Raw genomic sequence first — 20499 nt, 5'->3', positions numbered from 1 at the left:
ACAGAGAAGGACAATAACAATGATTAGGGGGATGGAACAGCTTCCATATGAGGAGTGATTAAAAAGACTGGGACTATTCAGCTTGGAAAAAAGATCATAGAATATCATTGTTGGAAGGGACCTCAGGAGGTCATCTAGTCCAACCCCCTGCTCAAAGCGGGACCAGTCCTCAATTTTTGCCCCAGATCCCAAATGGCCCCCTCAAGGATTGAACTCACAACCCTGGGTTTAGCAGGCCAATGCTCAAACCACTGAGCTATCCTTCCTTGACTAAGGGCATATCATAGAGGTCTATTAAATCATGAATGGTGTGGAGAAGGTGAATAGGGAAGTTTTATTTACCATTTTACATAACACAAGAACCTAGGGGGTCACCCAATGGAATAAATAGGCAGCAGATTTAAAACAAACAAAAGGAAGTACTTCACACAGCACACAATCAACCTATGGAACTCATTGCCAGAGGATGTTGTGAAGGCCAAAATATAACTGGATTAAAAAAAGAATTAGATGTGTTCATGGAGGATAGGTCCATCAATGGCTATTAACCAAGATGGTCAGGGACACAATCATAAGGTCCAGGTATCTCTGACCCTGAGCCCCTGATTGCCAGAAACTGGGACTAGATGATGGGATGGATCGCATGATTGCCATGGCAGTTCAGTCTGAAGATCTGTCATTGGCCATGGTCCGAAGACAGAATAATGGGCTAGATAGACCATTGGTCTGACCCAGTATGGCCCTTCTTATGTAAATATGTTTTGACTCTGAATCTGCAAAGACATGCATATGAGGTGACTCACTAAACTCGTGGGACTTCTGGCATACTTGAAATTAAACATGTGGAAGACTTTGCAGGGTCTAGGCTCGTGTATCTTTACTGATTTTTTTCTAAAACAGTGGCTTATTCACCCATTCTGGTTGGAGCCAAATATTTATTGCTAAAATAACAAATATTATCATCCATCTATGTTGTTTTGTGCCAAAAGCTCTTTTGTGCATGTTCAGTTGGTGAAAAAGTTTGGTTGCCTTCTCCTAGCTCCTGATTTAAAGCACTGTGTATAAAACATTTAACTATTTTAACATCCAGATTGGTTGATTTTATTACATGTTTTGAATGTAACTTTATTCTTAAGTAGAAACTAAGAGAAAGCAAAAAATAATAAGCATCTCTGATCAAGCCTAAAACACCAGTAGTTTTTAATCAGTATGGCCATAACTTTCTTCCCTACAAAAACACTTGGCTTATTTTTTTCCCTTGCTTAGTTTCCCACAGGGAAAAAAAGAACTATATGAGCATCTGATAATCTTTGATATCTTTAACCCTTTCTTTTACAGAAAAAATATGAAACATGTTTTTGCACGATGTGAAACAGTACAGTGGACAAACTCATATGTTTTGCCAGAGTTTCCTTATGATGTCCAATGCATATTAGAAGAAAGGAAATGCCCTGACCACAGCATGAGAATAAGGATTATTGAATTTTTACAGGCAGACATGACAAAATACCTGGAAGGATCACTGTAAGTACAATAGTTTTGAGATTCGCTCTTTTCTGGGGGAGGGGGGGAGCTCATTGCACAATGAAATTCCCAGATGATGATAAACCACTCTCTGCAGTCTGTAAACTTAAATAGTTAAAGGCATTGCTCCAAAGCCCACTGAAGTCAGTGGAAAAACACTCTTGGTTTTAATGATGGACTTTGGATCAAGCTCTAAAGGCTCTTCCCATGCATTACTTTTAGGATAATTTCTTTTTCCTTTACTATGTAATTTAATGTAAAATGTTTTGGAAACACTGTATCAATTGAGCTTGATATCCTCTTTAAAAAAAACAAAACAAAACCCCAGACTCCAAATTGCAAAAAAAAAGTGTCTAAAATGACACCTATTCCTGTATTTTCTTTTTATCTTGTTTGAACAGGTATCCAAACAGTCAGCAGTATAATGTTGTCGTCAATGCGTTGCTGCAGGCATACCCGTTCCTTGATGAGGATGGGAATGGCTTTGTAAGTATCATAATTAGTGCAGTTCTGTTTATCTTAAATCTCTATGAAATATGAAACTTTTTAAATCTGATTGTTTAGAGGGAGACTAATTCAGAGAAAATTAGTATCAGTTTGTTTGGTGTTTTTATTTTGCTTAGTGCTGCAGCTTCTCTTTTAAGTTTTATATTCCAAATAATATACTTAATCTTAAACACCAGCTGTTGCACAAGATTCATTACATTACATGCTGATTATCAAAGCGACTGTCAGATCATACATACATAAGTACTAATGAAAAGTTACCTAGTTGTTGCTTGAGTTGACTTTTTCTGTAATGCGCTTGATTTCTAAAAAACTGTAATTGGATAAGTGTTAAACATGTGCTAGTTTAAAAAAATCATGGCGATGATACTAATATGCCAGGCCAATGGACAATTGTATTTGTATGGGGGAGATATAAACATTACATTATGAATATTTTTGGTGTTTGCCTTATGCTAGTGCAATGCATTGTGATGATCATTAGTGAACTTGTTTACTGTTACCTGTCTGTATCAAGTAGTTATGTGTTCATATATTTTTAAATATGGCAGGAGTAGGTACATTTGGAGAAAATACTCAGTAGACCACTGCTAGGACTCTCATGTGGTTACAGCAGGAAGCAGAATGGAAGGAGGAGACGCTGTTAGGTTTGGACGTAATTTTTCATTTTCAGGGTCCAAAATATAGATCTGCAATCTCCAAGGATAATGTGCAGGCCTGTTGACTTCACATCATTGCCTTGGCATGTGATACAGCCCCTGGTAAAAGACTGCGGGAGGTAGAGGGGGGTTTGCTCTAAGAGACACATACATGTCCTCCACACAGTTATTGCAGAAAATGCAATCTAAGCCCTGGTCTACACTAGGACTTTAGGTCGAATTTAGCAGCCTTAAATCGATGTAAACCTGCACCCGTCCACACGATGAAGCCCTTTATTTTGACTTAAAGGGCTCTTAAAATCGATTTCCTTACTCCACCCCTGACAAGTGGATTAGCGCTTAAATCGGCCTTGCTGGCTTGAATTTGGGGTACTGTGGACACAATTCGACGGTATTGGCCTCCGGGAGCTATCCCAGAGTGCTCCATTGTGACCGCTCTGGACAGCACTCTCAACTCAGATGCACTGGCCAGGTAGACAGGAAAAGGCCCGCGAACTTTTGAATCTCATTTCCAATTTGGCCAGTGTGGCAAGCTGCAGGTGACCATGCAGAGCTCATCAGCAGAGGTGACCATGATGGAGTCCCAGAATCGCAAAAGAGCTCCAGCATGGACCGAACGGGAGGTACGGGATCTGATCGCTGTATGGGGAGAGGAATCCGTGCTATCAGAATTCTGTTCCAGTTTTCGAAATGCCAAAACCTTTGTCAAAATCTCCCAGGGCATGAAGGACAGAGGCCATAACAGGGACCCGAAGCAGTGCCGCGTGAAACTGAAGGAGCTGAGGCAAGCCTACCAGAAAACCAGAGAGGCGAACGGCCGCTCTGGGTCAGAGCCCCAAACATGCCGCTTCTATGATGAGCTGCATGCCATTTTAGGGGGCTCAGCCACCACTACCCCAGCCGTGTTGTTTGACTCCTTCAATGGAGATGGAGGCAATACGGAAGCAGGTTTTGGGGACGAAGAAGATGATGATGATGATGATGAGGTTGTAGATAGCTCACAGCAAGCAAGCGGAGAAACCGGTTTTCCCGACAGCCAGGAACTGTTTCTCACCCTGGACCTGGAGCCAGTACCCCCCGAACCCACCCAACACTGCCTCCCGGACCCAACAGGCGGAGAAGGGACCTCCGGTGAGTGTACCTTTTAAAATACTATACGTGGTTTAAAAGCAAGCATGTGAAAGGATTACTTTGCCCTGGCATTCGCGGCTCTCCTGGATGTACTCCCAAAGCCTTTGCAAAAGGTTTCTGGGGAGGGCAGCCTTATTGCGTCCTTCATGGTAGGACACTTTACCACTCCAGGCCAGTAACATGTACTCGGGAATCATTGTACAACAAAGCATTGCAGTGTATGTTTGCTGGCGTTCAAACAACATCCGTTCTTTATCTCTCTGTGTTATCCTCAGGAGAGTGAGATATAATTCATGGTCAACTGGTTGAAGTAGAGTGCTTTTCTTCAGGGGACACTCAGAGGAGCCCATTTCTGCTGGGCTATTTGCATGTGGCTGAGTAGAAATGTTCCCCGCTGTTAGCCACAGGGAGGCGGGAGGGTTGAGGGGGTAGCCACGCGGTGGGGGGAGGCAAAATGCGACCTTGTAACGAAAGCACATGTGCTATGTATGTAATGTTAACAGCAAGGTTTACCCTGAAAGAGTGTAGCCACTGTTTTATAAAATGTGTCTTTTTAAATACCAATACCACGTTCCCTTTTTTTTTCTCCACCAGCTGCATGTGTTTCAATGATCACAGGATCTTCTCCTTCCCAGAGGCTAGTGAAGCTTAGAAAAAAAAAAAAAAACGCACTCGAGATGAAATGTTCTCCGAGCTCATGCTGTCCTCCCACACTGACAGAGCACAGACGAATGCGTGGAGGCAAATAATGACAGAGTGCAGGAAAGCACAAAATGACCGGGAGGAGAGGTGGCGGGCTGAAGAGAGTAAGTGGCGGGCTGAAGAGAGTAAGTGGCGGGCTGAAGACAGGGCTGAAGTTCAAATGTGGCGGCAGCGTGATGAGAGGAGGCAGGATTCAATGCTGAGGCTGCTGGAGGACCAAACCAGTATGCTCCAGTGTATGGTTGAGCTGCAGCAAAGGCAGCTGGAGCACAGACTGCCACTACAGCCCCTGTGTAACCAACCGCCCTCCTCCCCAAGTTCCATAGCCTCCACACCCAGACGCCCAAGAATGCGGTGGGGGGCCACCGGCCAACCAACCACTCCGCCACAGAGGATTGCCCAAAAAAAAGAAGGTTGGCATTCAATAAATTTTAAAGTTGTAAACTTTTAAAGTGCTGTGTGGCATTTTCCTTCCCTCCTCCACCACCCCTCCTGGGCTACCTTGGTAGTCATCCCCCTATTTGTGTGATGAATGAATAAAGAATGCATGAATGTGAAGCAACAATGACTTTATTGCCTCTGCAAGCGGTGATTGAAGGGAGGAGGGGAGGGTGGTTAGCTTCCAGGGAAGTAGAGTGAACCAAGGGGCGGGGGGTTTCATCAAGGAGAAACAAACAGAACTTTCACACCGTAGCCTGGCCAGTCATGAAACTGGTTTTCAAAGCTTCTCTGATGCGTACCACGCCCTCCTGTGCTCTTCTAACCGCCCTGGTGTCTGGCTGCGTGTAACCAGCAGCCAGGCGATTTGCCTCAACCTCCCACCCCGCCATAAACGTCTCCTCCTTACTCTTACAGATATTGTGGAGCACACAGCAAGCAGTAATAACAGTGGGAATATTGGTTTCGCTGAGGTCTAAGTGAGTCAGTAAGCTGCACCAGCACGCCTTTAAACGTCCAAATGCACATTCTACCACCATTCTGCACTTGCTCAGCCTGTAGTTGAACAGCTCCTGACTACTGTCCAGGCTGCCTGTGTACGGCTTCATGAGCCATGGCATTAAGGGGTAGGCTGGGTCCCCAAGGATACAGATAGGCATTTCAACACCCCCAACAGTTATTTTCTGGTCTGGGAATAAAGTCCCTTCCTGCAGCTTTTGAAACAGACCAGAGTTCCTGAAGATGCGAGCGTCATGTACCTTTCCTGGCCATCCCATGCTGATGTTGGTGAAACGTCCCTTGTGATCCACCAGAGCTTGCAGCACTATTGAAAAGTACCCCTTGCGGTTTATGTACTCGGCGGCTTGGTGCTCCGGTGCCAAGATAGGGATATGGGTTCCGTCTATGGCCCCACCACAGTTAGGGAATCTCATTGCAGCAAAGCCATCCACTATGACCTGCACATTTCCCAGGGTCACTACCCTTGATATCAGCAGATCTTTGATTGCGTGGGCTACTTGCATCACAGCAGCCCCAACAGTAGATTTTCCCACTCCAAATTGATTCCCAACTGACCAGTAGCTGCCTGGCGAAGCTTCCACAGGGCTATTGCCACTCGCTTCTCAACTGTGAGGGCTGCTCTCATCTTGGTATTCATGCGCCTCAGGGCAGGGGAAAGCAAGTCACAAAGTTCCATGAAAGTGCCCTTACGCATGTGAAAGTTTCGCAGCCACTGGGAATCGTCCCAGACCTGCAACACTATGCGGTCCTACCAGTCTGTGCTTGTTTCCCGAGCCCAGAATTGGCGTTCCACAGCATGAACCTGCCCCATTAGCACCATGATGCATGCAATGGCAGGGCCCATGCTTTCAGAGAAATCTGTGTCCATGTCCTGATCACTCACGTGACCGCGCTGACGTCGCCTCCTCGCCTGGTATCGCTTTGCCAAGTTCTGGTGCTGCATATACTGCTGGATAATGCGTGTGGTGTTTAATGTGCTCCTAATTGCCAAAGTGAGCTGAGCGGGCTCCATGCTTGCCTTGGTATGGCGTCCGCACAGAAAAAAGGTGCGGAACGATTGTCTACCGTTGCTCTGACGGAGGGAGGGGCGACTGAGGACACGGCTTACAGGGTTGGCTTCAGGGAGCTAAAATCAACAAAGGGGGTGGCTTTACATCATGGAGTATTTCAGGCAGGACTTCACGGAGGGTTCCAATAAGAAATGGTGCACCTAAGTTATTGTTTTATTGGAACAAGGAGGTTAGCCTGGCCTCTGATTGATACATGGCTAGATTTACCTCGCTGCACGTTCTCTGTGAGTGACTGCAGTGTGACCTAGAGGAATGAGTCCCCTAGACGGGGGAGGAGGTAAATGAGTACAAAACAAATCTGGTCTATTTCTTGTTTTGATCTACTCCATCTATCTTTTACATCTTTGGCTGGCAGCAGACGGTGCAGAAGGACTGCATGCCATCCACATCTCTTGCCTGCCCGGCAGAAGATGATGCAATAGGACTGCTAGCAATCCGTATCGCCTGCCTGCTCACCATAAGACAGTTCAATAGGGCTGACTGCAGGACTAAAGAGAATGACCTGGTCAAGACACTCCAAATTTAGTCCCTGCGCCCATGTCTGCCCAGGCGCTCCCAGCAGACGTGGCCAGGAGCACCTCGGACATGACGAAGACGGCTACCAGTCGTACTGTACCATCTGCTGCCAGAAGGAAATGGGTTGCTGCTACTGTGTAGCAATGCCGTACCGCGTCTGCCAGCACCCAGGAAACATACAGTGACAGTTACCTGAGCGGGCTCCATGCTTGCCGTGGTATGGCGTCTGCACAGGTAACTCAGGAAAAAAGGCATGAAACGATTGTCTGCCCTTGCTTTCATGGAGGGAGGGAGGGAAGGGGGGCCTGATGATATGTACCCAGAACCACCTGCGACAATGTTTTAGCCCCATCAGACATTGGGATCTCAACCCAGAATTCCAATGGGCAGCGGAGACTGCGGGAACTGTGGGATAGCTATCCACAGTGCAACGCTCCAGAAGTCGACGCTAGCCTCGGTACTGTGGAAGCACTCCGCCGAGTTAATGCACTTAATGCACTTAGAGCATTTTCTGTGGGGAGACACACACTTGAATATATAAAACCGATTTCTAAAAAACCGACTTCTATAAATTCGACCTTATTCCGTAGTGTAGACATACCCTAAGGAAAAACGTGATGAATATCCCAATTCTCCTTTCAGCCTGGGCATTGTGATAGGGAAGTACCACACTGAAGTAAGCAAACTCCCCATCCTGGGAAGGAAAGGCGAGGTAAAGAAAGCATCAATTTTTGCTCAAAATTCCTGTTGAGAACCCCCAATAGGAGTTCCATGCCTGGGTCATTGGTACGACATGACCCCGTTTGTAAAGACTGACTAGATTCCATTTGTGAGTGTTTCTAAGGTCCCATCTACAGAACTTCATTTTAGGAAAAATTGTGGAAAATTTTAGGAAAAATTGTGTTTAAATGTGGCTCTGAAAGCAGCTTTCCCTAACAAATATAGACATGGCTAAACTGTGCTATAAATCATTTTATAAAACCGTTCTTTGTCAAATTTTTCATCCCTTTCTGAATTGGCTGGGGACATTGCATTAGCAGCCTGCTAGCAGAAACTGTATTTGGGGAGTAGCATAATGTAGACTGAGCAAGCAACTTGGTGGGGCAGAGGCTTCTGTTTTGGTAACGTGTCTGTTTTATTTTTGACATTTTGTTTAGTAACTGGGAAACATAGCTGGAAGAAACAACAAAAGCATGCAAGGAAAAGGTTCAACCTAAAGAGTCACAATCTTGTGAATCTCATATGTTAAAAGTTTAAGTGAGAGCCCCCACTTCTGTAGTGGTCTGGAAATGCAATTTACATCTCATGGGAAATGTCAACATTTCAAAATTTGTTTCCATTCTGAATCAGAACAAAGAAGTCAAAATACTGAACATTCTCGAAAAATTCAGAAGAGTTTTGAATCTGAAATGTTGGAACAAAAACTGTCAGTATTTTTGCTGGAGATTACTTGACATTTCAGAAACGGAAAATAAAAAGAACGTTTGGAAAAATCTTAAAAATTGAAGTAGATCGATTCCAGTGAAACAACATTTCCCTATAGGAAAGTTTTCATGCACAAGTTTTTTTACCAGCTCTAGTTTTCAAATATTGACACTTGTTTTGGTCTAAAATATAAAAAAGTATAACTTAAATGCAGTTAATACTTTTCTTTTTTATGGAGAATAAAGTAATTTAGATATTAGGAATCTCAGACTGACAGAGCAAGATCTTCTAAAGGTCAAGTGTTTCTCCAGTATTAGTAGGAGAAACATGAATATAGAATCCTACACAAAAGCTTGCCATTTCTTTTTGTAGTAGAGAGGTAACCAGAAAGATGCGGTCTACTACTGGTCATTTAAAAATTATTCATAATACCAGTCAACGTTTGAGATATCTGTTTTAAACAAATAAGAAAGTTGTCTTACTAGCTCTTTATTTAGAGTGGGAGGCAGGTAAGAATTAAGATAAAAACCCCAATTTAAAGAAAAGAGTGGCTAAAAGATACTAAATGTAAAACTATATCCCTGTAATCCATTAGTGAAGAGCTTTGAGCTACTTTTGGAATGAAACACAAGTTTCACCACATAGGACTGGCTTGGGGATGAGAGGGGAAATCAATGCTTGAATCTTATTTAAGGTTGCCCCATCCCCCCCCCCCCTCCATGCATGCTCCCTCCAATAGTCCTCCCTCTTGCTTGAAAGATATATCCGGTCACATGGAACACTTAAAAAAGTTAATCTAACTTTTTAGATAAATGGGATAAATTTCTGGTCTATAGTATAAACTGAATGGTGCTGTAAAACGGAATGGTATAGAAAAAGTGTTGGAATAAACAGGATTTATATAAGAGCAACAAATGGCTTTAAGGACGTATTTTAGGAAAAAACTAGTTCTGAATGCTTCAAAGATATTAAAATTTTGAACACAAACATGATTGGTTTGTGTGGATGAGCCCTACTACTTTTTACTCTTTATTTAAGAAGAATCCTTAAAAGTCACTTTGTAGACAAGTTTTTATTCCTATCAAAGAACAGTGGAAAAGCAGCCAAAAACAAAACAAAAAAATTGGTGATCTCTTACAGAACAAGATTAATAGGAATTTAATTAAAAACACCCTAGGGAAAGGCTGAGATCTCTCCCACTAAGAACTAACAACAAAAGATAAAATATTGAAAATACATACAATTAGCATGGACAAATTCCGGAGTTGTGATGTTAGTTTTTATTATTATTTTTAATAAGTTTATTAAATTTTAAATATACACACACAACTAAACTATATATGTAAGCTTCTCATAATATATCGACTATTTGCTACCTAAGTTTAGCTATACTTGAAAATATAAATTATTTGTATTACAAAATTTACAAACAAAATTTGTTTATAAAATTCCAGCTAATTAAATATAAAACTAACAAGATAAGAATTGGAAGCAAAATTCAGAGGAGAGAGGTAGACAAGAAGGAAAGAAAATGGGTAGAAAAGAGTGGGGCTGCATTTAATAGGATCATTGAGATACTTAAAGGAAATAATTTTTCTTGGGTATTTCTATTATATTCCATGATGGCCAACCTTATGAAGGTTTGTTCCAGTCTTCAATTGTTGGTCATTTTTTTGGATTTCCATTTTTCTAGTACTCATCTTTCAGCAGTAATTAGTGCTCCACTGAGCCAAAGTTTTTCAGATTAATTCAGCTTCCAATTAACATCCATTAGGACTTTTTAAAATTACACGTTTAGCTTGTAACACAGTTTTATTTGATAGGAAAAAGTAAACTCTGCAATTAAGTTCTGCCCAAAACATTCAGGTATAGGAGCATTCCCAGAGCATATGGGCTAAGTTAGCAGCTGTTGACTCATAGCATCAACGTTTGTCTGACTTAGCAGCACCTGTTTTGATCAGCTGGAGAAGGGTCCAATGCACCCTCCATCCGATTTTCTGTGGGATTAATCTTTAAATATCGGTCCAAGGAACAGATTGACAAACTGGCTAAAATTTGTTTCCATTGGTTAGCAGAGAATTTCTTCTTTAGGGAATCCATGTTTAATTCAAATTTGCTGGCCAAGTGTGCATATAGATTTGCCATAGGTCTTGGCAATCGGTAATATTTGGAGAAATGAAAGCAGCTCCCAGGTGGATCAGGGATAGCACATGCATGTGGGCCAAACAGATGATAGATGGCATGTTTAAGGTGGACGTATGGGCACTCCTACTTAGTTTCTAGATTGAACCTTTCTTTTAATATTGTAAAAAGGAGGAAGGTATCATTTTCAATAAAATTGACTGATGGTCAAAATCCCTTTCCTAATCGAATGTGGCCAAATGATGGGGTTGTCTGCTATACATAGTTTTGAGTTACCTAAGATAGAGGCCTTGGTACGTAGAAGGGGGGTGATTTTTAAATGTAGTAGATATCATACACCAAGTGTCTCTGGCTGCCACAATGGTTGGTAATTGTTCTTTAGGGAATAGATAGTGATCAGTGTGTAGCATGCTGGAAAGGGTTAAAGGAACCACCAATGCTGCTTCCAGCTGGATCCAATCCAGGGCTCTACAGTTTGAGAGAATGACTCACTGTCCTGCTTGGCTAATTATTGCCTGAAGGTAAAGTTTAAAATTGGGAAATCTAAAACCTCTGTCTTGATAGGGAGCTGTAATTTTTGTAAGGAGATTCTGGCTTTTTACCAGCACCCCACAAGGAGGATTTGAACATGTTGATTTTAGTAAAATTAAAAGGGAAGAATATGGATAGGGAAGGAGGGAGAAGAGTTCAATCAAAATGAATGCCTTCCCAGGATCCTCTTTATTCTGTTTGTTTTTCTCCAAATGGGGAAAGGTACTGCCTGCCATCTGTTTAAATAGTTTGCTAACTGCATGATTAATGGGGATAGGTTAACCTTGACTATGTTTTTCATTTCCTTAGCGAACAGGATGCCAAGATATCTGAGGTTTGTCTGTTGCCATCTCAATGTCCCTGTAGGAGAGCCACTTCCAACTAAATCCAATAAGATCTTCATTGCTTCTGACTTTTCCCAACTTATCTTTGTAGCCTGAGAGTCTATTGTTTAAAGGATATTGGGAATAGATTGATCTGGATTTTTAATAAAGAGGAGGAGGTCCTGTGCATATGGAAAGATTTTTGTCTCATGATTCCCTGATTTGATCCCTTGAATACCTTGGTATTCTTTGGTTAGTATTGCACATGATTCTAATGTTACACTAAACAGAGAGGGCATCCCTGTCTAGTTCCCCAAAACAGATTAAAGCGGGGGAAGGGGAGTTGTCTGAGATATTGTGATATTTGTTAGGATACAAGAGTTGGGATTGGAATATAACAGCTGTATCCATGAAATAGGACTTTCCCAATCTAAATTTATCCTTGGTAAGAAACATATTGCTAGTTCACTCTGTCAAAGACTGTCTCTGCATCAAGTGAAATGATTGCATGGGAATTTCAAGAGTGTTGATGGAATGCCATAACATTAATCAATGGACATGTGTTATCTGAACCATGCCTTTTTTAAATAAATCCCACCTGATTGAGGTGAACCATATCACTCATTGTTTTTCAAGTGCTTAGCCAATGTTTTTGAAAGTATTTTTAGATCAGTATTGATTAAAGACATGGGTCTGTAGCTGTTAACACTTTTGTACATCTTTCCTTGGTTTAAATAGTACAGTAATTAAGGCTTCCCTCATTATAGGGGGTAATATACTTTTCCCTTAAGGCGTCTTTGTGAATGCATAACAGCTTAGGGGCCAGACTTTTTTTTTAAACTTTGATAGAATTCTGTAAGTAGGCCATGAGGGCCGGGGGTCTTGCCCAGACTCATTTTCTCTGAATGCAACCGAGAGGTCATCCTGGCCTGCTGCTCTGTTGAGGTTTGTGGGTTTTTAAGAGTTTTAATAAAATTATTCAGTTCTTCTCTTCTTCGCGGAATCATTATTGTAAAGAGCCTGGAAGAATTTCAGAAGTTAATCTCTTTTTGATTAGTAATAACCTGCCCTTGTTCTGATTTGAGTGATGCTACTCAGGATCTTTGACCTCTCATTTTTAAACTGTATGTGAGAATTTTCCTTGCTCCCTCCGACTCCCAGTGTGTTTGTTTGAGTCTAAAAAGAGCAAGTTTGGCTTGTGCTGAACTAAGTCTATTTACTTCATACCAAACACTGATAAATTTTCTACGATTTTCTTGGGAAGGGTTAGCTTGCACGTTCTAAATCCATAGCTTTAAGTTTAGTTAATTCCTCAAGATTAACTTGGCTAACACTCTTCCTACCTGCTGAGTAGGAAATGATCCTGCCCCTAATAAAAGCTTCTAGTGTATCCCATAGGGTGGATCAGAATATCTCTGGTGCGTCATTTTGTTTTGAGGAAAAAAACAATTTCTTCTGTGCAATAGCTCTGAAAATGTTTATAAAAATAGAGGAGTGCAGTCTCCATTGTTTACAAGTCCATTTGTCTCAGGAGGGGAAAATTGTTGTGTATCTGGTGCAAGATCAGAGATCATGATAGTGGTTAATAATGAAATCAAGTCTGAGTGTACTAGATTCTTAGAAATCAGGAAGAAATCTATTCATGACTATTTAGAATGCAGGGAGGAAGAAATGTAAAATCCTTCATTGTAGGGTTGTACAAGTCCCATATAACTTTTAACTCCAGTTCTTCCGTATAATCTTTATAATGTTTCTAGTATGTGTTTGTGTATGCTGGGGACAGCCTGACTTGCCTAAAAAAGGGTACAACATCACATTAAAATCTCCTGCTAGATGACTGGTTCTAGTGGGATTGTCAAGGTTCCTCCCCCACTCTGAACTCTAGGGTACAGATGTGGGGACCTGCATGAAAACCCTCCTAAGCTTATCTTTACCAGCTTAGGTCAAAACTTCCCCAAGGTACAAAATATTCCACCTGTCGTCCTTGGATTGGCCGCTACCACCACCAAACTAATACTGGTTACTGGGGAAGAGCTGTTTGGACGCATCTTTCCCCCCAAAATACTTCCCAAAACCTTGCACCCCACTTCCTGGACAAGGTTTGGTAAAAAGCCTCACCAATTTGCCTAGGTGACTACAGACCCAGACCCTTGGATCTTAAGAACAGTGAACAATCCTCCCAACACTTGCACCCCCCCTTTCCTGGGAAATGTTGGATAAAAAGCCTCACCAATTTGCATAGGTGAGCACAGACCCAAACCCTTGGATCTGAGAACAATGACAAAGCATTCAGTTTCTTACAAGAAGACTTTTAATAAAAATAGAAGTAAATAGAAATAAAGAAATCCCCCCTGTAAAATCAGGATGGTAGATACTTTACAGGGTAATTAGATTCAAAAACATAGAGAACCCCTCTAGGCAAAACCTTAAGTTACAAAAAAGATACACAGACAGAAATAGTTATTCTATTCAGCACAATTCTTTTCTCAGCCATTTAAAGAAATCATAATCTAACACATACCTAGCTAGATTACTTACTAAAAGTTCTAAGACTCCATTCCTGGTCTATCCCCGGCAGAAAACAGTATATAGACAGACACACAGACCCTTTGTTTCTCTCCCTCCTCCCAGCTTTTGAAAGTATCTTGTCTCCTCATTGGTCATTTTGGTCAGGTGCCAGCGAGGTTACCTTTAGCTTCTTAACCCTTTACAGGTGAGAGGAGCTTTCCCCTGGCCAGGAGGGATTTCAAAGGGGTTTACCCTTCCCTTTATATTTATGACAGGGATATTAATTTAGAAAAAACTTGGATCATCTTTATTGGCTCCAAATACATTAATTAGGGTATATAGAGAGTCAGAGATCTTAGCCTTCTCCAGCAAAAATCTATCTTCCTTATCTTTATTTACATCTAGAATTAGTGGGCTGAGTCTTTTGTGAAACAATATTGCTAGGCCTTTGGCTGTTAAACATCCCTTCCCCCATCTATACCCTCCTAATTTTCTCTGCCTCCAAGCCATTGTGGAGGGTTTCCTGTGGGAAGATATCTGCTTTCAGTGTTTTTAGATGAGTGATAATTCTTTTTCTTTTTAATGGGTGGTTCACCCTGTTGATGTTCCAGGAAACACAATTTATAATATTAGCCATGAGGAGTGTGCTTGGACAAATATCTCTTTATCAGGTGCCTGAATAGCAGTATTGCTTAGGCCATTGTTAATTCTAGAGTTAGGAAAGGTGTATCTGGCTTCCCTCTCACCACACTGGAAATGAAGGGTGTGGAAGGGGGACAGGGAAAGGCAGACCAGGAAAGGTAAAAGATAGGTTAGCAAGGAAAACAGAAAAGCTGAGAAAAAGAAATGAAGTGATCAAAATTGATCAAGGAGCACTTAAAAATATACAACTCTTACCCAGACTGAAACAGGACCTCAGTCCAGGAGGTTTACAAGGGTTTACAGTCGCTCCCCCCATTTTGGAGTATAACTGCATTCCCTTTCATTTTATGCAGTTTCCTTTGGAACTTGCCTCCACCCTGGTTTGATGCAACAGCAGCCTGAATGTATTGACCTTCTAAGCATTCTGCAAAGTGCAACTAAAGCTGTTGAGGGTGAAATTTCCTTTTGTTGGCAAAGTCCAGTGGAAGTTTGACGCTTTTGTTCTGCTGACCAATTCAAGTGAGGTAGGCAAGGGAAAAAGAAAAGGGCTGCTGCTTGGAACAATTTATTTTGTAACCGCTCTGATGTTGATATTTTAAGAGTATGTTATGGGTATCTAGGACTTTGGATGGGTGCACTTTGATGTGGAGTTTCTTTTAAACAATCTCAAAATAAAGTTAAAGTCCTAGGTTAGTTGCTTTTAAAAACTGAATTATAATGTTCTTTGGCCTATCCAGCAGGACTAACCAAACCATCATCTTAAGGAAATTCTGCCATAGACTATCCAGAACACACTTAAAGTGTGTCTACAATAGGAAATTTCTTACTTGTTTTTTAAAGCAGTGTTGCTGCTACAAGACTGATGCTACCATCAGCATAACTGTTAGTAGAACGAGGAGTACTTGGAACCTTAGAGATTAACAAATTTATTTGGGCATAAGCTTTTGTGGGCTAAAACCCACTTCATCGGATGCATGCAGGGGAAGATACAGTAGGAAGATATATATACACAGAGAACATGAAAAAATGGGTGTTGCCATACCAACTCTAACGAGACTAATCAATTAAAGTGGGCTATTATCAGCAGGAGAAAAAAAACTTTTGTAGTGATCATCAGGATGGCCCATTTCAAATAGTTGACAAGAAGGTGTGAGTAATAGTAAGGGAAAAATTAGCATGGGGTTTTTAGTTTGTGTAATGACTCATCTGCTCCCAGTGTTTATTCAAGCCTAATTTAATAGTGTCCAGTTTGCAAATTAATTCCAGTTCTGCAGTTTCTCTTTGGACTCTGTTTTGACATCATAGGACCTAATCACATCAGCCACATCATCAAGGGCTCATTTACCTGCACATCTACCAATGTGATATATGCCGTCATGTGCCAGCAATGCCCCTCTGCCATGTACATTGGTCAAACTGGACAGTCTCTACGTAAAAGAATAAATGGACACAAATCAGAGGTCAAGAATTATAACATTCAAAAACCAGCTGGAGAACACTTCAGCCTCCCTGTACACTCAATTACAGACCTAAAAGTCACAATTCTTCAACAAAAAAACTTCCAAAACAGACTCCAACGAGAAACTGCAGTAGGTGACTTCTGGGTACCCTTCTGGCTCTGTCAATCTGTTTCTTCACTTCACCAGGTGGGTATTGTAGTTTTAAGAGCGCTTGATAGAGATCCTGTAGGTGTCTGTCTCTGTCTGAGGGATTGGAGCAAATGCGGTTGTATCTTAGAGCTTGGCTGAAAACAATGGATCGTGTGATGTGGTCTGGATGAAAGCTGGAGGCATGTAGGTAAGTATAGCGGTCAGTAGGTTTCCTGTATACAGTGGTGTTTATGTGACCATCGTTTATTAGCACTGTAGTGGCTAGGAAGTGGACCTCTTGTGTGGACTGGTCCAGGCTGAGGTTGATGGTGGGGTAGAAATTGTTGAAATCTTGGTGGAATTCCTCAAGGGCCTCCTTCCCAATGGTCCAGATGATGAAGATGTCATCAATGTAGTGCAAGTAGAATAGGGGCGTAAGGGGATGAGAGCTGAGGAAGCGTTGTTCTAAGTCAGCCATAAAAATGTTGGCATACTGTGGGGCCATGCAGGTACCCATAGCAGTCCTGCTGACTTGAAGGTATAAATTGTCTCCAAATCTGAAATAGTTGTGGGTGAGGACAAAGTCACAAAGTTCAGCCACCGGGTTTGCCGTGATGGTATTGGGGATCCTATTCCTGATGGCTTAAGGTCCATCTTTGTGTGGAATGTTGGTGTAGAGGGCTTCTACATCCATAGTGGCCAGGATGGTGTTTTCTGGAAAATCACCAAAGGATTGTAGTTTCCTCAGGAAGTCAGTGGTGTCTCAAAGATAGCTGGGAGTGCTGGTAGCGTAGGGCCTGAGGAGAGTCTACATAGCCAGATAATCCTGCTGTCAGGGTGCCAGTGCCTGAGATGATGGGGTGTCCAGGATTCCCAGGTTTATGGATTTTGGGTAGCAGATAGAATACCCCTGGTTGGGGCTGTAGGGGTGTGTCAGTGTAGATTTGTTCCTGTGCTTCTTTAGGGAGTTTCTTGAGCAGATGGTGTAGTTTCTTTTGGTAATAATCCTCAGTGGGGTCAGAGGGATCTGGTAGGTGTGCTCAGAGCATGCTGAACTCACACAAAATAGTTGTGGTGAGGAAGGAGGGCCTCCCTTATAACTGTTAGCCCAGTGGTTAGGGCACTCACCTGGGAGGTAGGAGATGCCTAGGTCAAATTCTTAGGTCCCCATCTGTCTGATGAGGAGAAGGGATTTGAAGAGGAATCTGCCACCTCTCAGGAGAGTGCCCTAGCCACTGGGCTCTGGGATGGTCTAATGGGGAACTCCCTCAATTGCTCTTGTTGAAGAAGTTACACTTTGGATGGATGGACAGTGGGACTGGATCCTGGGTGATTGCTCTGTAGCCTACCACCAGGCTATTGAGTCATTCTCTTGCTTGTACTTTCTCTCTTGGGTCCAGCTACTCTTTAATTATTTGTCCCCAGTGGGACAGCGTCAACAGGGGAGAGTGAAGGAACCGCTCACATCAGGCCGTCCCGTTATCTGGTGTTCAGGGCACTCACTTTAGAGGTGGTAGATCCTTATTCAAATTCTCTCTCCCCCTCAAGTGCAGGGGAGATTTGAGCTGGGAGTCATCCCAGGTCAGTGCCCTAATCACTGGGCTAGAAGTTCTGAGGAAAGCCCTCTCCTTCCCTGGCTTCTTGCAAAAACATAAGCAAGAGAGGGTTCACAGCTGAGAATTCCAAGCAGAGAGAGGCATCTCCCCGCAGCCTGGATTTAGGCACTGAACTCCCTGAGCAGGGCTTAGGACACATTCCTCTCCTCGGCATCTCCCATTGTTTAGCTTAGGCAGCTCCCCACTCAGTGTGCTGGCTTTTGTGAATCTCGTTCTTAGGCGCCTGTCTCTCCCCCTTCATTGTATAGGACGCGTGAGTGCCTAATTCCCTTTGCAAAAAGAAAAGGAGTACTTGTGGCACCTTAGAGACTAACCAATTTATTTGAGCATAAGCATTCGTGAGCTACAGCTCACTTCATCGGATGCATACTGTGGAAAGTGTAGAAGATCTTTTTATACACACAAAGCATGAAAAAATACCTCCCCCCACCCCACTCTCCTGCTGGTAATAGCTTATCTAAAGTGATCACTCTCCTTACAATGTGTATGATAATCAAGTTGGGCCATTTCCAGCACAAATCCAGGTTTTCTCACCCCCCCCCCCACCCCCCGTCTGAGGGGTTGGAGCAAATGCGGTTGTATTGCAGAGCTTGGCTGTAGATCGTGTGGTGTGGTCAGGGTGAAAGCTGGAGGCATGTAGGTAGGAATAGCGGTCAGTAGGTTTCCGGTATAGGGTGGTGTTTATGTGACCATCGTTTATTAGCACTGTAGTGTCCAGGAAGTGGATCTCTTGTGTGGACTGGACCAGGCTGAGGTTGATGGTGGGATGGAAATTGTTGAAATCATGGTGGAATTCCTCAAGGGCTTCTTTTCCATGGGTCCAGATGATGAAGATGTCATCTAGATGTACTCTATTTGCGCTATATTGATGACATCTTATACTACTGATGTGGGGGTGGGAGGGCAGAATCAGAAAGCCAGTGATAATACTTTCCCTGTGAGTAGATGCAGCATTCAGAATAGAATTAAAAAAAAAATAAATAAATTCAGCACTTTTTGTACAATACTGTTCTATCTCTGGTATCCTTTTAGAGGGCTTATAGGCAGCCTTTTGAAAAGATCTGGATACGAGCAGTTAATGATCTCCATTTCAGTTCACTTTAGCCAGTTTCTGTGAAACAACTTATACACCATATCAAACTTCAAAAAGCAAATAATTGTTTTATCAAATGTAATTTGGGGGTGGAGAGAAACTGAGGGCACGTGTAAATGCCTACCTTCTGTATAACAATCCTCCCTCAAAGTTCAGCATTACACAACAACACTAACGCAGCAAAACCCGGAATCTCATCGTTGACATTTTTGATTATATAACTGTTGCATACAAAATGATTATTCTTTAGGAAATTGCTACATTTAATCTGCCCATAATCCTCTCCCTGCTGTGTCAGATACATAGAGTAATCTTTGTTCTCTTCCGATGAACATGGCAAATCTTCTTGTTTTTGTGGTGTTAGTAAAAACAAAGTGACCCAGTGGGTTACTTGTTAACTTCATTTAAGAACGGCAAGACAGACGCCTCAACTTGCACTCAAAAACACATCTCACTGACTACCACCACTTGGGAAGCAGGATAAATCTATGTAATGGCAATCTTATCTCAACGGATTAAACAGTTTGTGTGAGCAGGGGTTTGTGGAAGCTTATGGGAATCCTATTACAGAAGTAGATTTAGCTAAATGCTTAATGTATGTGAGGAGAGGAGGATGAAATATCGAAGTGTTTTGAACTTTGAACTTGGAGAGAGATTTAAAGCTCTACATAGATGGCTGCTGAAGAATCAGCTAAAAGATGTCTCCAAGACAAAGATGACATTAAAAGAAAAATCTGCAAAATAACCAATTAAAATGATATTTAAAACTGGCAGAGTAATATGTGTTAAATATATCATATCCCATAAATATTTATTTAAAATCAGAGATTAAATATACTTTATAAGTACTAAGTTAAGAATTATTTGGCCTTTTTATTTATTTTTTATTTTTAATTGTTTTAAACAAGATGTTTTCACAACATTCTCTGGGAACATGAACACAAGCAGGTTGACTATTTGACACCAAATATAATACTTATGGCCAGGATTCTAAAGATGCAGGTAGAAGGATTTTGTAAAAGCATGTAGATGTTGCAAATAATGAGAGTTAGGTGCCTGTGCAGTTTTGAAAATCCCACTAGATGCCTAAATACTTTTTAAAAAATCTGGCTCTTAACACTCAAATTGAGCTGTTAGCATATGGGTGTAGATATGCACAGGGCAAAAGCCCGAATGAACAGAAGGACTATATTCTTAACCCTGAAGTTCAAGTTAGTCAATATCTCACCGATAGGGGAGATCAATTCCAAAGTCAAAGGCTATTATATGTTGAAGTCTAGGTGAAGACTAGAAGGCTGGTTGAGTATCTTAAAGAAAAGAAAAAAACCCAACAACCCCCCAGCCCCTTTTTGACTAACAAAACCAAATGAATGTGAATATGTTAGCAAAAAAACCCTGCTTCCTTTCATTTTGCTACTGTACACAAGTCATTCTGTGGCAATTGCTCTATAGATAAAGTTGCAACTGAATTTCCATTATAAGCCGATTTTTGGCTTTTTTTCCCCCATTCCTCCTGTCAAGTTGTCTGGAGTAGCTCATGACCAGAAGCGCCAATGTCGTGGCA

The 20499-nt window shown here is 41.9% G+C and overlaps 2 protein-coding genes across 2 annotated transcripts in view; both read left to right on the top strand.

The window, feature by feature from the left end:
- Positions 1–20499, top strand: part of SAMD3 (sterile alpha motif domain containing 3) — a 105573-nt gene that overhangs the window by 50673 nt on the left and 34401 nt on the right. Inside the window, exons 5-6 of the mRNA XM_077813032.1 lie at positions 1339–1524; positions 1926–2010. Coding sequence (XP_077669158.1) covers positions 1339–1524; positions 1926–2010 — 271 coding nt within the window. The remainder of the gene's footprint in view (positions 1–1338; positions 1525–1925; positions 2011–20499) is intronic.
- LOC144262795 (uncharacterized) lies at positions 2414–5006 on the top strand. The gene is made up of 3 exons (XM_077813034.1): positions 2414–3313; positions 3410–3821; positions 4416–5006. Exons 1-3 carry the CDS (start codon positions 3236–3238, stop codon positions 4568–4570), a joined length of 645 nt encoding a protein of 214 aa, XP_077669160.1. The 5' UTR covers positions 2414–3235; the 3' UTR covers positions 4571–5006.

Source organism: Eretmochelys imbricata, chromosome 3, assembly GCF_965152235.1.
Source record: "Eretmochelys imbricata isolate rEreImb1 chromosome 3, rEreImb1.hap1, whole genome shotgun sequence".
Lineage (NCBI taxonomy): Eukaryota > Metazoa > Chordata > Testudines > Cheloniidae > Eretmochelys > Eretmochelys imbricata.
Note: the sequence above shows the minus strand (reverse complement) of the source record. Positions and strands in the feature narration are given on the sequence as shown.